General features: G+C 48.9%; 1 protein-coding gene across 1 annotated transcript; it reads left to right on the top strand.

Annotated features, from left to right (window-relative positions):
- The first annotated feature begins 355 nt into the window (after positions 1–355).
- On the top strand, positions 356–15,522 carry ARMC6 (armadillo repeat containing 6). The gene is made up of 8 exons (XM_063146876.1): positions 356–442; positions 4,643–4,794; positions 6,552–6,634; positions 8,359–8,929; positions 11,273–11,418; positions 12,778–12,909; positions 14,087–14,224; positions 14,965–15,522. Exons 2-8 carry the CDS (start codon positions 4,674–4,676, stop codon positions 15,175–15,177), a joined length of 1,404 nt encoding a protein of 467 aa, XP_063002946.1. The 5' UTR covers positions 356–442; positions 4,643–4,673; the 3' UTR covers positions 15,178–15,522.
- Positions 15,523–16,256: the final 734 nt, after the last annotated feature.

The raw sequence follows: 16,256 nt of genomic DNA, 5'->3' as shown, positions 1-16,256 counted from the left end.
ACCGCCTTTTTACTTTTGTTTGCCTTTCCTCACACTAAAAAGAATTAACACCGAGGCCCAAAATAGCACAGCCTCTCTGTTTTCTTTTCTTTTCTACATCCCTCATTTAAAAAAAAAAGTGCTATCAAATGCGCATGCGCCTTAGCCAACGGGGCGCGCACGCGCAGTTGCCTGCGCCATACAACGCGAGCCTGGCGGTGCCGAGTTCGACGCATGCGTAGTGGAGCTTCCTTTGTGGGCGCCCAGCCGGCATTGCCATTGGCGGACTCTCGTTCCCAGTGTCACGTGGCGCGGGACGTACGGTGGCTGCGTGCGGCCAAAAGCACCCCGCCCCAGCAGCTGCTGCAAACGCGCATCTTCCTGAGCTCAGACCGCGCCTGGTTTCCTGGCAGCGGCGGGTTAGAGCGGGGGCGGCTACGGCAAGCGCCGGGGGACATTTCAGGTAAGCGGTGCGAACGGAGGGGAGCCCTTAACAGAGGCTTATACTCGGGGGTGTGGGTGTACTCTACACGTGCTCAGAGGTGCTTTGGTGTCGCTTTGTCTGTTTGTCCTTGCACCCAGTTAAGGGTGGAAGTGATGAGGAGGAGAAAAAGGAGGAGGAGGAGGGGGAACTCCATATATGCGCAGAGGCAAAGTTTACTCTAGTATTTCCCCCCAAACCCAAATACTCTAGTATCCCCCCCCCATCCCAAACTCAGGGTGTGGGTGTGGAAGCCAGGCAGTGGGTTTTATCTAGAAGAGGAGAGGAAAAGGATGCTCTTTGTACATGCTCAGAGGCACTTTCCCCTAACCTCGTCCTCTTCTCTTCTCTCCCTCTCCCCCCACTGACTACGCTGAGTCCTGACCTTGAGGTTTGCTGTGTTCAGTGATCCACCTTTTCCTTTAAGAAGCCATTTTACCCTATTTCCTATTTTTATTCTTACAACAACCCTGTTAGGTAGCTTAAGCTGAGAGGGAGGGTGTGTAGGTCACCCAGTGATAGGGTGACCCTATGAAGAGGAGGACAGGGCTCCTGTAGCTTTAACAGTTGTACTGAAAAGGGAATTTCAGCAAGTGTCATTTTTATGCATGCATCACCTAGTGAAATTCCCTCTTCATCACAACAGTGAAAGCTGTCCTCTTAACCAGATACAAAAGAAGGCAGGGCTCTTGCAGCTTTCACAGTTGTTACGAAGAGGAGATTTCACCACGTGCTGCATGCATACAAATGACATCTGCTGAAATCCCCTTCTCTATACAATTGTTAAAGATGCAGGAGCCCTGTCCTCCTTTCCACAAGGTCAGCCTAAGTTAAAGCTGCTCTAGCTATGCTAGAGTGACCAGTTCCAAAAGAGGGCAGGGCTCCTGCAGCTTGAACTGTTGTGAGGAAGAGGAGATTTCACCAGGTGCTGCATGCATACAAAGGACATCAGCTGAAATCCCCTTAAAGATGCAGGAGCCCTGTCCTCCTTTCCATAGGGTCACCCCACCCAGTGATGTCACCCTGTGAGCATCATGAACGATTGAAAATTTGAACTGGGGTTTCCTCGCTTCCAGATGAGGCTTTTATAGTACCTGCTCCCTGCCTCCTTCACAGAATTTTACCGGGATGGGGATGGAGTGTTTTGTCCTACAAAGCCCATCATCCCTTACCATTGTCCACGCTGGCGAGGGGCATGGGAGTTGTAGGGTGAAACATCGGGAGGGTCACACATTGGTCTAGAAGCATCCCTGGCCCTACAACTGGTGCGTGCTCCTTGGAGAATCTAGTTTCCCCTTTTTCTCGGTGCCTCATCCTAATCTCTGGGCAAAAATCCACTATTGGGATCAATATTTATTTATTTATTTATTTTATTTATTACATTTCTATACCGCCCAATAGCTGGAGCTCTCTAGGCGGTTCACAAAAATTAAAAACATTCGAAGTATAAAACAACAGTATAAAACCATAGTGCAAAATACAATATAAATTGTATTTGGAGGGAGAGCCTGTTCTTAATTTCTTTCAAAGACCTGCCAGAGCTCTGTCCTCTCTCTCTCTGTCTGGAAGTCAAATCCTCAGCCTCGAAGTCTTTTTTTCTTTCCACGCCTTAATCCCAACGAAGTGCATTTGTTTTTTTAAATATAAGGTGTAGCGTGCAATATATTTAGATTACAGCGTTTGTTGTGGTGAGGTGCTTCAAGGCAATGCCTTGTCTGCCTTCTTAGCAAGATTCTGTAATACGTTCATCGATGGCACTGCAGTGCGGTGGATTTTAAACCAGTGCTTGGTTGGGTTTTTAACCAACGATACACTGGATTTTGTGGATTAAAAATAAAAACCTAATACGAAAATTGTGTCAAGCATGTTAGAACAGGGGGCAGTGTACTCCTACACAGAATACCCTCATTGATCCTGTTCGGATGACACTCTAAACATTCTGGTTAAGCATTTTGTGCTAAACGTTATGGCTTGTGAACCATGACTTAGTGTGTCGTTTAAAGCGTTCCTAAATATGGTGGCGACATAACCGCGGTTTCAACACGCTCGCTAACCGTGTGCTGCAAACCCTGGTTTAGCGTGTCGTCTGAACACGCTCGTTGAAGTGAATGGGCCTAGTTTATGTAAGACTCCCATTGGATACCACCTTCTAGAAGGTGGAATACACCTTCCATCATCCCTGGCTGATGACCGTGCTGGCCTAGGTTGGCGGAAATTTCAAGTCCAGCCACGTTTTGGCAGGCTGGGGGATGCTGGAAATTGTAGGACTTATTTCTGTCTAAATGCGCATAGGATTGCACCCTAGAACATTCATTATGGTTTGGGGGATGGAGACTGTAAACCGTGAGCTCAGAGCGAAAATGAAACGCAGGAAGTACAAACAGTTTTCATTACGTTATTGACAGCCGCTACTCGTGAAAACGGTTGTTATTGATGACGTAGACAGTTTAGCATCGGGCAGCTGGTCTTCAATTATTTCTCTGTTGGCACAGAGAGTTTCTTAACCTGGTTAAAATATAGTATATGATTTCTTTTTTGCAAAGAGATCGAGGCACAAATCCTGTGTGTAAGAAGGATTTAAATTCTGTAGTCCGGCAGGTGTGTGCAAGCTGTGTGACTAGACAGTTTTGAAGATATTTCTGTGTCCACGAAAGCTGATACCAGAATAAATTTGTGTTCGTCTTTAAGAGGCCACGAGAGTCTTGGCTAACGCGACTCACCCCTTCTGGAAATTGATTGCAGCCAAACGAGACCTTTGTCTAAGGCAGAAATGCAAAAAACCCTGATATGTTTTAAGCATGATGGCGACCTGTTAGCGTTCATGTCCTTGTTTAGCTTGGGAAACGGGAGCCTTGATTTAAATCCGTGTTTCACGTCGGCCGTTTGCCTTGGCGACGCTAAAACCGTGACGCAGATCTGGAGCACAGATCTGCAATGAAGTCAGTGCCGGCGATGTTTCGCCGCTGTCGGGGAAGACGTTTCTCTCTGCAGTGACGACCTTCTGGTAGGGGCGTTCTGCCAAGAGCACCTCGGGTGTAAGCGCAGCGGATCGTTTCCCCAGGCCCTGATTTTGAAGCTTGTCCTGGAAAAAGCATCTCTGGGCTCTCACAGATAAAAAGCCGCACGGTGCTAGCATTGAAACGAAGGGCTGAGATATGAGGTTGCTGCCGTCAGCTCGACAGAAAAAGCGTTTCCTTTGGACATCCTCTCCCTTAACTGCAGCGGCTGTTCCTTCAGGCTGCAGCGGCTGGAAGGATGGGAATCCATGCTGTTGCATCAGCCAGCCGGTTCTTCTCCCCTCTCCAAACCATTTCTTTTCTAAGAACATCAGAAGAGCCCTGCTGGATCAGACCAACGGTCCATCTAGTCCAGCACTCTGTTCACACGGGCCGACCTGCTGTCGACCAGGGACCCACAAAGCAGGACACGGTGCAACAGCACCCTCCCGCCCATGTTCCCCAGCAACTGGTGCACACAGGCTTACTGCCCCGGATACTGGAGGTAGCATTTAGCCATCAGGGCTAGTAATCATGCATAGCCTTCTCCTCCTCCTCCTCCAGGAATTGATCCAACCCCCTTTGAAAGCCAATGAAATTAGTGGCCATCACTACATCTTGTGGAAGTGAGTTCCACAGTTTAACTCTGCGCTGTGTGAAGAAGTCCTTCCTTTGATCTGTCCTGAATCTCCCACCCATCAGCTTCATGGGATAATGACCCTGGCTTCTAGTATTTTGAAAGAGGGAGAAAAAGTCTCCCTATATCCACCTTCTCTACACCTGGCATCATTTTGTCCACCTCTATCATGTCTCCCCTCAGCCTCCTTTTTTCCTAGCTAAGCAATCCCAGCTGATGTAACCTTCCCTCGTAGGAGAGATCTTCCAACCCCTTAATCATTTGAGTTGCCCTTTTCTGCCCTTTTCCCACACCTTTTTTAGGTGTGGTGCCCAGAACTGTCCACAGTATTCTCAGTGTGGTCTCACCCTAGATTTGTATAAAGGCAGTACGGTACTGGCAGTTTGATTCTCAATTCTTTTTCTTATAATGACCTTTCTGACTCTCCTGACATTGGATGACCTGGCCTCTGGCGTTATGAGAAAGCGAGGCAAACACCTCCGTATCCATGTGTTGTTCCCTGGCCTCCATTTCAACACCCCGGCACCTAAACCGCTCTCCTATCTGCAGGCACTGAACCCGGACGTGGTTTCCAATCAATATGGCGGCTAAGCGGATTACCCAGGAGACGTTTGACGACGTGGTGCAAGAAAACATCCTTGAGTTCGGGATGGATCCGGAAGAGGCGGTGAACGAAGCTGTCCAGCAGTTTGAGTCTCAAGGTACGGGTTGGGTTTCTAAAACCAGCCTTCGCCAATCTGGGGGTGGGTGGGTCTCCATATCTTCAATATCTCAAGATTGGATTACTGCAACGCGCTCTATGTGGGGCTGCCCTTGAAGCTGCTCCGGAAGCTGGAGCTCGTGCAGAATGCTGCAGCCCGGCTGTTGTCTGGAGCTGCCCCTTTCCAGCATGGAACTCCTCTGCGGAGGGAACTGCACTGGCTGACTATTCGCTACCGGGCCAGGTTGAAGGTTCTTGTACTTGTGTACAAAGCCCTAAACAACTTGGGACCAGGATGCCTGAGAGAGCGCCTTCTCCCTTACCAACCTGCCCGGTCACTGAGGTCATCCGAGGGCCTGCTCCCGGTGGTCCCACATAGATCCATCCTCTGATTGGAGTCCACCAGGGGAAGAGCCTTCAGCGTGGTGGCCCCCCTCCTGTGGAACTCCCTGCCTCTGGAGGTCAGGCAGGCGCCAACCTTGTACTCCTTTCAGTGCCTCCTAAAAACATCTTTATTCCAAGAAGCCTTTCTTTAACATGCAGCCTCGGATTACTGTTATTGCTTCTTTTAAATTTTGTTTTAACTGTTTTATTCTGTTTTTATTTTCATTTTACCTTGTACACCGCTCCGAAATTTTTCAATGGGGAGCGGTATATAAATATTCTAAATAATAATAATAATAATAATAATAATAATAATAATTTTCATCAGTCCCAGCCAGGGAAGGGTGATAAACCCATGTGGAAGGCTATTCACATCAGGGCAGCGTGCCTGTTTGTTTCATTACTTTTTACATTACTTTTTTTTTACAACATCCTTTCTCCAAGGAGTTCCATCTTCCTTGCGAGGTTCTCCCTCCACCTGTGATATCCTCACAACAGCCCTGTGAGGTAGGTCGGGCTGAGAGAGGCTCAGTTCAGATGACATGTGAGTCAACGCAATGTGAAAACTCCACTCAACAAACTTCCATCCTATTTAGTTTTGCTCAGATGGAAGTCCTACTGTCCACATGGAATCATAGAATTGTAGAGTTGGAAGGGGCCTCTAAGGCCATCGAGTCCAACCCCCCACTCAATGCAGGAATCCACCCTAAAGCATCCCTGACAGACGGTTGTCCAGCTGCCTCTTGAAGGCCTCTAGTGTGGGAAAGCCCATGACCCTAGGTAACTGGTTCCATTGTCGTACTGCTCTAACAGTCAGGAAGTTTTTCCTGATGAGTCCGTCATTCCGTGTCCTGCACTCTGGGAGGATGGAGAAGAGATCCTGGCCCTCCTCTGTGGGACAACCTTTCAAGCATTTGAAGAGTGCTCTCATGTCTCCCCTCCATCTTCTGTTCTCCAGGCTAAACATGCCCAGGCTTGGCCTTCTCTGGGGTGGCCAAGCCGCCCCAGAGGTCCAGCACGCACCATCCTTGCAGGCTTTTAAGATGGCCTTAAGAACATTTTATTTTGCCGTGGCCTTCCCACAATGAGTGTTATCGCTGTTATTGTTATTGCTGCTTCTGTTGTTTTTATTGTTTTAACTGTGGGTTTTATTGCAGTCACGCTTTTGTTGCTTTTAATATTTTAAATACTTTACTCCTGTTCCTCTTTTATGTATGTTATGGTCGTGAGCCGCCTTGTAGGGGCCTCTGCGGCCAAGAAATGTTTTAAACAAGTAAAATTGGCTGTCCTGTTTGCGTGGCGAGGACAGCGATCAGGGAGTTTGGCTGAATCAGAGGCCGCTGGGCTCATTTCTGTGTCGCTCCTCTTTTTCAGGTGTGGATTTGAGCAACGTAGTGAAGGCGGCACCCAGCCCTGCCTCCGAGAACGGTCAAGAACAGAAGCACGCTATTTTACAGGTGAGGGAAGTGCTTGTGGCCACCCGGGAAAAGGACCAAACTTGCTGGATCAGGCCCACGGTTCCATCCAGCCCCAGTGTCCTGTTTCCCACGCCGGCTCTGGGAAACTCACAAGATCTGTGCTGGATCAGAACCGAAGCCTCTTTAAACTAGAGTCCTGCTCACGCAGCGGCCGACGAGACACCCCAACGGGAGGCTTGCAAGCAGGGCACGAGCGCATTTACACCCTCCGGATCATGTTCCCCAGCGTACTGCCTCCTGTGCTGGCAATGCTACAAACGAGAAGGATCTTGGAATTAATAATAATAATAATAATAATAATAATATATTTATTTATTTCGTATCCGCCTCTCCCTTTGGATTGAGGCGGGGAACAACATTAGAACAGGAATCAATACATCTTAAAAATTCATGATTTAACATTGATCTGGATAGGCCTGCTGGAAAAGGCTAGTCTTCAAAGCTGCCTTAAAATCACACAGAGAGTTAATATTACGAATCTCCTCCAGCAATCTGGGGGCGACAGAAGAAAAGGTCCTCTGGGAAACTGATGTCAGCCTAGTTTTAGCTGACTGAAGTAAGTTCACCCCAGAGGACCTGAGTGTGCGGGGCGGACTATATGGGAGAAGGCGATCCCGCAAGTAACCTGGACCCAAACCATTTAGGGCTTTAAAGGCAATGACCAACACTTTGTACTTTGCCCGGAAACTAATTGGCAGCCAGTGGAGTGATTTTAATGTTGGGGTAATATGCTTACCTCTAGGTGTACCGGTGACCAACCTGGCTGCCATATTTTGAACAAGTTGAAGTTTCCGAACTAGGTACAATGGTAGCCCTATGTAGAGCGCATTGCAGAAGTCAAGCCTTGAGGTTACCAGTGCGTGCACTACTGTCTTTAGGTCTTCTGACTCTAAGAAGGGGCGCAGCTGGCGTATCAGCCGAAGCTGATAGTAGGCACTCCTGGCCGTCGCATCTATCTGAGCTGTCAGTAGATCTCAAGCTGAATATGAGCCAACAGTGTGAGGCGGCTGCAAAAAAAAAAAGCAAATGCTATTTTGGGCTGCATAAATAGAAGTAGAGCTTCTAAATCGCGCGAGGTCCTGGTTCCGCTCCATTTGGCACTGCGACAAGCAAGAAAAGAGTTGATGATGATAATACTGTGTGTGTTCCAAGGCCCTGGAACTCCCTTCCCAGGGAGGCTGGCTGGCTCTGTGTTACACTTTCGGAGGCAGGCAGAAACGTTTTTGTTCCGGCAGGCTTTTGGAAATACTCTGCTCTGTGTTAATGTATCGGATTTTAGTTTTTAAAAAATGTTACCGTTTTTAAAGTTTTTAAATGTGTTTAATTTTACTGTGGGCTTCATTCTACTTTAGCTTTTGTAAATTTATATGTATATGTTTTAATTGTATATGTTTTAATCTTGTAAACCGACTTGAGTCCCGGTACTGGGGGAAAAGGCAGGAGATAAATAAATATAACTACTACTACTCAGTATCCCACTCCTCATCTGAAAAGGCTCCCGGGGTTGGCTTACATACGTACGATCAGCCAAACAAGACTGCTTCCGGCCTGGCGACTTATAATGTAGAAAGTTACGACATGCAAGGAAAAGGCGGTGGGAAGGGCAGAGGGGAAAAAAAAATAGCGCTGGCAAAAGGGCCTCATTGCTTCCACTCAAGGAAGTGAACCGGACAAATCTGTTACCCCTTCTTTTCCTTCTGTAGATCTTGGACTCCCTCCAGAAAGCCGTCATTGATGCTGAATCGCCCCAGGTGGATGAACTCCTGGTCGGCTTCGCCAAGCAGTGCCGTCAGGAGCTAGCTGTCCGGTACCTAGCGGCGCAGAAGGGCGCTTACCCTGCCGTCATGGCCGCTTGCCGGCTGGCGTCCGAAGACCGGTGCTCGCTTCCTAAAGCCCTCCACGCCCTCTCCGCGCTCCTGGACGGCCAACCCGATCTCCTCGATGCCTCTGGGCAGGAGCTGCTGCTGCGGGTGTTGCAGGAAAGCCGGGACGACGGTGACCTCACCCTCGCTGGGGTCCGTTGCGTCCGGTACGCCTGCCTGAAACACGAGCAGAACCGGCAGGACCTGGTGAAAGGCGGCGTCCTCCCGCTGCTGGCTGGGGCGATCGTCCGGCACGGGGACCGCGCCGACGTGGTCCGGGAGGCCTGTTCGGGGCTGAGGATCATGACCTTTGACGATGACATCCGGGTGCCTTTCGGCCACGCCCATGACCACGCCAAGATGATCGTGGTGGAGCACAACGGCTTGCGAATCCTTATAGAAGCTGCTAAAGGTAGAAGAACCTGCCTGCCCCGCCCTTAATTCAATATATTTATTTATAGTGGTTGCCAGTTAGTTTCTGGGCGAAGTATAAAGTGTTGGTTATCACCTTTAAAGTCCTGCGTGGTTTGGGTCCAGACTACCTGCAAGATCGCCGTCTCCCGTACAATCCGCCCTGCACACTCAGGTCCTCTGGGAAGAATCTACTTTAGTCTGCCAAAATTAGGCTGACATGTATTACCCAAAGGACCTTCTCTTCTGCTGCTCCCAGACTGTGGAACGACCTGCCGGAGGAGACTCGTCAACTTAACAGTCTTTTAGCATTTAAGAAAGCTATCAAGACTGATCTCTTCCGGCAGGCCTATCCAGGAGAACTTTAGGATGTTTTTAGGATGTTTTAACGATGTATATTATGTTCTTAATTCAGTTTATGTATTTTATATTCACTGTTGTTCCCCGCCTCAATCAAAATGGAGAGGCGGGTAAGAATAATAATAATAAATATATTTCTTACCCACCTCTCCATCCTGATCCAAGGCTAAACACCTTGCAATAAGGTTAACAACTTGCTAAAATGGTATTTCATCCAGTAAAGTTGGCATGATTCAATCATAGAATAGTAGAGTTGGAAGGGGCCTCTAAGGCCATCGAATCCAAACCCCTGCTCAATGCAGGAATCCACCTCAAAGCAACCCTGACAGATGGTTGTCCAGCTGCCTCTTGAAGGCCTCTAGTGTGGGAGAGCCCACCACCTGGGTATCTGGTTCCATTGTTGTACTGCTCTAACCGTCAGGAAGTTTTTCCTGATGTCCAGCTGGAACCTGGCTTCCTATAATTGAGCCCATGATTCCATGTCCTGCACTCTGGGAGGATCGAGAAGAGATCCTGGCCCTCCTCTGTGTGACAACCTTTCAAGTATTTGAAGAGTGCTATCACGTCTCCCCTCCGCCTTCTCTTCTCCGAGCTAAACCTGCCCAGTTCTTTCAGTCTCTCCTCATAGGGCTTTGTTTCCAGACCCCTGATCATCCTGGTTGCCCTCCTCTGAACACGCTCCAACTTGTCTGCGTCCTTCTTGAATTGTGGAGCCCAGAACTGGACGCAATACTCGAGATGAGGCCTAACCAGGGCCGAATAGAGAGGAACCAGTACCTCACGCGATTTGGAAGCTAGACTTCTATGAATACAGCCCAACAGAGCGGTGGGCTGGATGGACCATCGATCTGATCCCAGCACGGCACTTCTTAGATTCTTCATGATACCTTTTGCAACTATTTTGCAATATTTTGCAACTATTTTGCAATATTTTGCAATATTTTGCAACTATTTTGTAATAGTTGGTGCTTGATTTCATGTGAGATGGGGGAGAAGAGGGATGGTATGTTCAAGTTCATTTTGTTTTCTGTGTTTAAATTTTAAAATAAATAATATATGCGGAAATAATATTTGGGTGGGGGAAGAAGGTCAGGAGGAAAGGATGTATACCCATCTAGTGAAGCTTGCCTCCTTGCAGGCAAGGACTTTTGAGGTGGGTTGCAACAAAATAGATCATAAAAAAAAGAAGAAAGGAAGAAAATTGCATTTGTATATAGTATAACTCCATGGCTCAGAAGGATCCATTTCAGTCAGCTACAGTTTTCTGGGAAAAGTGGATTATGCATAAAATTCCCCCAAAGCAGACCCAATATCTGCCATATATGTGTCCATTTGCAAGTGGCTTCTATATACCAACCTTTCAAAAGTTGATAGTGTTGTGATGTTCTCAGTCCATTGCGTTATAGGTGAGTGTTTATCCTTCCCGTGGTGTAATGATAATAATTTATTTCTTACCCGCCTCTCCGATTGGATCGAGGCGGGGAACAACAACAAGCATAAAATATCTAAAATACTGATTAAAAACATCCTAAAAGCATCCTGAAATTCCACCAGATAGGCCTGCCAGAAGAGATCAGTCTTGATAGCTTTCTTGAATGCTAAAAGACTGTCAAGCTGACGAGTCTCCTCCGGCAGGCCGTTCCACAGTCTGGGAGCAGCAGAAGAGAAGGTCCTCTGGGTAATGGTTAATGGTATCAGTATTTGTCAAAAGGGCACAGAGAATCCATTCACGCTGACCATGTATTAACTTCCTAGAAGCAAGTGAATAACTTGGAAAAACGTGCACATCAGTAAATATTAAAGAGTGTTCCAATACAATGTTTATCCATATAATAACTTTCTCCCCAATAGAGGTGACTGTTGGGTGTTTCCAATACGCATGAATCCGTGCTTTTTCGACGCTCTCCTGGAACTGCACTGTACACGCAGTCCTGCAATTATCCATCAGTCCATCTATTTCATTTCTCTCTTTCTCCCCGCTCAGCTTTCACTGATGACAGCAGCGTTTTGAGTGAAATCTGTGCCACCCTGGCACGCCTATCTGTCCGAAACGAGTTTTGCCAGGAGATTGTGGACCTCGGAGGCTTAAACTTCATCGTGGCGCTCTTGGCAGACTGCATCGACCACCAGGTATTACTTTAGAACACAGAACCGATGTTCAAAAGGGTCTTGATAGGTTAGAAAAGCAGGCAGGAAAAAGAACCAGAATGAAATTTAAAACTGACAATGGTTAAATTATAGCACAATGAGGAAAGGAGGCCTGATGCCCTCCAGGCACTTTGCATTCCAACCCCAGCCATTCTGACTGTTGATCTTGCTAGCTGGGCCTGATGGGAGTTGTAATCCTAGAATAGTAGAGTTGGAAGAGGCCTATAAAGCCATCGAGTCCAACCTCCTGTTCAATGCAAGAATCCACCCTAAAACATCCCTGACAGATAGTTGCCCAGCTGCCTCTTGAAGGCCTCTAGTGTGGGAGAGCCCACAACCTCCCTGGGTAACTGATTCCATTGTCGTACTGCTCTAACAGTCAGGAAGTTTTTCCTGATGTTTTGTCGTACTGCTCTAACAGCCAGGAAGTTTTTCCTGATGTCCAGCTGGAATCTGGCTTCCTTTAACTTGAGCCCATTATTCCGTGTCCTGCACTCTGGGAGGATCGAGAAGAGATCCTGGCCCTCCTCTGTGTGACAACCTTTCAAGTATTTGAAGAGTGCTATCATGTCTCCCCTCCATCTTCTCTTCTCCAGGCTAAACATGCCCAGTTCTTTCAGTCTCTCTTCATAGGGCTTTGTTTCCAGACCTCTGATCCTCCTGGTTGCCCTCCTCTGAACACGCTCCAGCTTGTCTGCGTCCTTCTTGAATTGTGGAGCCCAGAACTGGACGCAATACTCTAGATGAGGCCTAACCAGGGCCGAATAGAGAGGAACCAGTACCTCTCGCGATTTGGAAGCTATACTTCTATTAATGCAGCCCAAAATAGCATTTGCCTTCCTTGCAGCAATATCGCACTGTTGGCTCATATTCAGCTTGTGATCTACAACAATTCCAAGATCCTTCTCGTTTGTAGTATTGCTGAGCCAAGTATCCCCCATCTTGTTACTGTGCATTTGGTTTCTATTTCCTAGATGTAGAACTTGGCATTGATCCCTATTAAATTTCATTCTGTTGCTTTCAGCCCAGCACTCCAGCCTGTCAAGATCACTTTGAACTTTGATTCTGTCTACCAGGGTATTAGCTATCCCACCCAATTTTGTGTCCTCTGCAAATTTGATCAGCGTTCCCTGCACCTCCTCATCCAAATCGTTAATAAAAATGTTGAAGAGCCCTGGGCCCAGGACTGAGCCCTGCAGTACCCCACTCGTTACCTCCCCTCATCCAAAGCATCCGAAGGAAACAACCTTCCTTAATTTTGTCGTAGTGTATGATCTCAGTTTCCTGCATCTGCCTGAGCGTTACTTTAAAAACAAAAACGCCTTCATTTGTAAATTGTAGGAGCTGGTGAAACAGGTACTCAGTGCCATCCGAGCCATCGCGGGCAATGACGACGTGAAAGATGCCATCGTGAACGCCGGAGGGACTGACCTCATTGTGTTGGCTATGAGCCGCCATCTTGGAAGCCCACAGGTAAGTTGAGAGTAGGGTGGGAAAAGGCTGACATAACTATGAGAAGCCCATCCTTGTAATAAAGCCTGCTCTTGTCAGTTAAAGCCTGCGAAAATTCTACTCACTGTATTAGGCTACACAGGTCTCTTTGCAGCATTTTGGAACTCTGTGAAGTCTGTATTTCTGCTCACTAACAAACTCACTATATGGATTTACCACCCACGCGTGGCCAATGCGTCCTTCTTGAAGTGTGGTGCCCAGAACTGGACACAGATTTAGGCCCCTGGGCCTTTCCACTTCTGGAGTAACGGAAGGAATGAGGGCTATAGGAATGAAATTGGATGAAATCCGCCCTTGCCCTTGAGAGGGCCTTTTCAGTGGAGGCCCCCATGTAGGTCTCCCGACATGGACCTTCCCGTTCACTGCGCCCAACATCTAAGGTCCTACTCCGAGTGCCTACTCCGAGGGAAGCAACAAGGGAGAGGGCCTTTTCAGTGGTGGCCCCCCAATTATAGGCATTGGCTGCCTGTACATTTCTGAGCCCAATTCCAGGTGCTGGTTCTAACCTATAAAGCCTTACACAGCTTGGGATCACAACACCTGACGGAACGCCTCTCCCGACATGAACCTACCCATACACTGCGCTCAACATCCAAGGTCCTCCTCCGAGTGCCTGCTCCGAGGGAAGCTCGGAGGATGGCAACAAGGGAGAGGGCCTTTTAGGTGGCGGCCCCCCCAATTATGGAACGATCTCCCTACTGAGGCCCGCCTGGCGCCAACATTATCTTTTCAGCGCCAGGTCAAGACCTTTCTCTTCTCCCAGGCATTTAACATTTAACAATGCTAAGTTTGTTTGTTTTTAACGGACCCCAGAACTGTTGTTGTTTAAAATAGATACTGTTTTATACTGTTGTTTTTATATTTTTGATGGTTTTAAATTTTGTATACTTTTTTTAATGCCCACTGTTTTTAACTTTTGTAAACCGCCCAGAGAGCTTCGGCTATGGGGCGGTGTATAAATGTAATAAACAAATAAATAAATAAGATCTGGATTCCTGGGGAGATAGAGAAAGCACAGGCCCCGCTAGGCCTGCCATAAACCCGGGGTTTCCTGTTTTGCAACCGGGGCTGGTTTTCGCGAATGGCTTCACCATGGAGACCCCCCGACTTTCTCCGCCCGCCCCCTTTCCCTCCCCAGGTGTGTGAGCAGAGCTGCGCTGCTCTGTGCATGCTGGCGCTGCGTAAGCCGGAGAACTGCCGGGTCATCATGGAGGGCGGCGGGGCCCTGGCGGCTTTGCAGGCCATGAAGATGCACCCCCGGGAAGTCGCCGTGCAGGTACTGTGGGCTTTTCCTTGGGAGGAAATGGCGGTCTCTGCCCCGAAGCCTGCCCTGCTATAACTACGGCTACCATTACATCGAGGGTGGGCATCCGTAGGAAATCCGGGGGGGGGTCGCCCCCACAAACAAGCCCACCCACCCACCCCGACGTGGGCCGCACTCCCCCACTCTGCAGTGCTGAAAATCGCCTCCGCTGCATCTCCCGTCCTGCCGACAGCAGCCCGACAGGACATAGGAATCTCAGAAGCCCCGAGATCAAAGGCTTTCGTCTAACAAGCTTCAGCCCAGTTGGGTTGTGGTCTAAATAAATTAATATAAATAAACAAAGGAATCATAGAATAGTAGAGTTGGAAGGGTCCTACAAGGCCATCAAGTCCAACCCCCCTGCTCAATGCAGGAATCCACCCTAAAGCATCCCTGACAGATGGTTGTCCAGCTGCCTCTTGAATGGAACAAGGACAACTAAAGTCGCTTGTTCCAGTGACACCGATTTGAATGCTGTGCCCCGTCACCTGTTACCACCAGAAGCCATTCCACCAGCTTTGCGGAAAGCCTGGATTATTTTTTTCCTCATCCCTCCGTGTCGCTTTTTCCTCGTGTGCTGTGTCTTTTCAGATCGCAAATCCGTGGCCAGGGAACAGCCTTGTTTTCACAGCTGCACATACGCCTTTTGGGCCGAGGAGTGGGATAAAGGCACGTATTAATTCAGGATAATGACGATGTTTTTTCCTCCCCAGAAACAAGCGTGCATGCTGATCCGCAACCTGGTTGCCCACGCGCAGGACTTCTCCCAGCCCATCCTGGAGATGGGAGCCGAGGACTTGATCACGGAGGCGCGAGCCGCCCACCGGGAGTGCGACGACGTAGCCAAAGCCGCCTTGAGGGACCTGGGCTGCAGGGTGGAGCTGCGGGAACTGTGGACCGGCCAGAAGGGAGACCTGGCGCGTTGAAAGCCTCTGACCCGGCAGACTTTGGGGCCTTCTCCCGCGCGTTCCGCTTCTGGGTTTTCGCTTCAGGCCCTTCAAGAACCGGCCGTTCTCTTGCAAACGGGGCGGGGCGCCTCAGGCAGGCTTTCCGGCCTGTACAGAGGCCAAAGCTGCACTGAAACGTATCCCCGTTGCCGTAGGGCCGCCTCGAAACGAGCGGCAGGGCGCCTGTCTGTATTTCGGCAGGGCTTCCGGCGCGGCTAGGCCTCTGTCACCACCGGTTCCGTTCGCGGTTTTCTCGCTCGACTGCTCCGCTCGCCCGTCGCCTCTCGCCTGTGGGCCGTCCCGAGCTCTTTCCTCGTGTGATCACGCTGCCGTTAGAAACAAAACGTGTCCGTGTCTCTTTCCACCACGCTAATTCTTTTTCCCCGTTCTCGTTGTGACGGTTGTCCGCAATTGGGTCCTTACGGGGACCCGGACATCGTGCAGCCCTGTCAGGCAACGCCTGTTCATCCGGAATCAAAACGTGCCCAGTGTGCTGTTTGCTAGTGTCACACTGGCCTTGGAAATCCATGACACTTCGCACTGGTAACTTCCAGGTTAGACTACTGTAGTGTGGTCTACCTGGAGCTGCCTTTGAAGACTGTGTGGAAAGTTGAGATGTCTGGACACAGCTGTCTGTAAAATTCCTGCCAGAATTTTACATCGTCCTGTTACATGGCCAGATATTCTCATTATTATTATTATATCCTGCCTTTCTTCCTCTTGTGATAAAGGTAAGGCTAGGCTTATATGATCCCCTTCCTCTGTCCATTCATCCTCACAACAACCCTGTGAGGTAGGTTAGGCTGAAACTCAAGGACTGGTCCAAAGTCACCCAGGGTGCTTCCATGACTGAGTTTGGACTAGTCCCACTCTAACCACTGTACCACGCTGGCTCTGTCTGGACACCTCTTGGAATCTGGCAGTGCCCCAGTTTCCAGGATAGGGTCTACCTGACACTTACCCTATCCCCCCTGCTTAAAAAAGTGCAGCCCCAGGAAGTGCATTTCCAGGAACCCAACCCGACTTCCCATTTCCCACTACACCACTGACTTGGAACT

Source organism: Elgaria multicarinata, chromosome 23 (assembly GCF_023053635.1).
Source record: "Elgaria multicarinata webbii isolate HBS135686 ecotype San Diego chromosome 23, rElgMul1.1.pri, whole genome shotgun sequence".
In the NCBI taxonomy this organism is placed as follows: Eukaryota; Metazoa; Chordata; class Lepidosauria; order Squamata; family Anguidae; genus Elgaria; species Elgaria multicarinata.
This window is presented reverse-complemented; position numbering and strand designations above follow the sequence as displayed.

What these genes read in the sequence shown, in the direction of transcription:
- ARMC6 (XM_063146876.1), top strand. Translation starts at nt 4,674, where the DNA reads ATGGCGGCTAAGCGGATTACCCAGGAGACGTTTGACGACGTGGTGCAA. An exon ending in AGAAGCACGCTATTTTACAG is followed by an intron (nt 6,635 to 8,358) that starts GTGAGGGAAGTG and finishes TTCCTTCTGTAG; the next exon opens with ATCTTGGACTCCCTCCAGAA. An exon ending in CAGACTGCATCGACCACCAG is followed by an intron (nt 11,419 to 12,777) that starts GTATTACTTTAG and finishes TGTAAATTGTAG; the next exon opens with GAGCTGGTGAAACAGGTACT.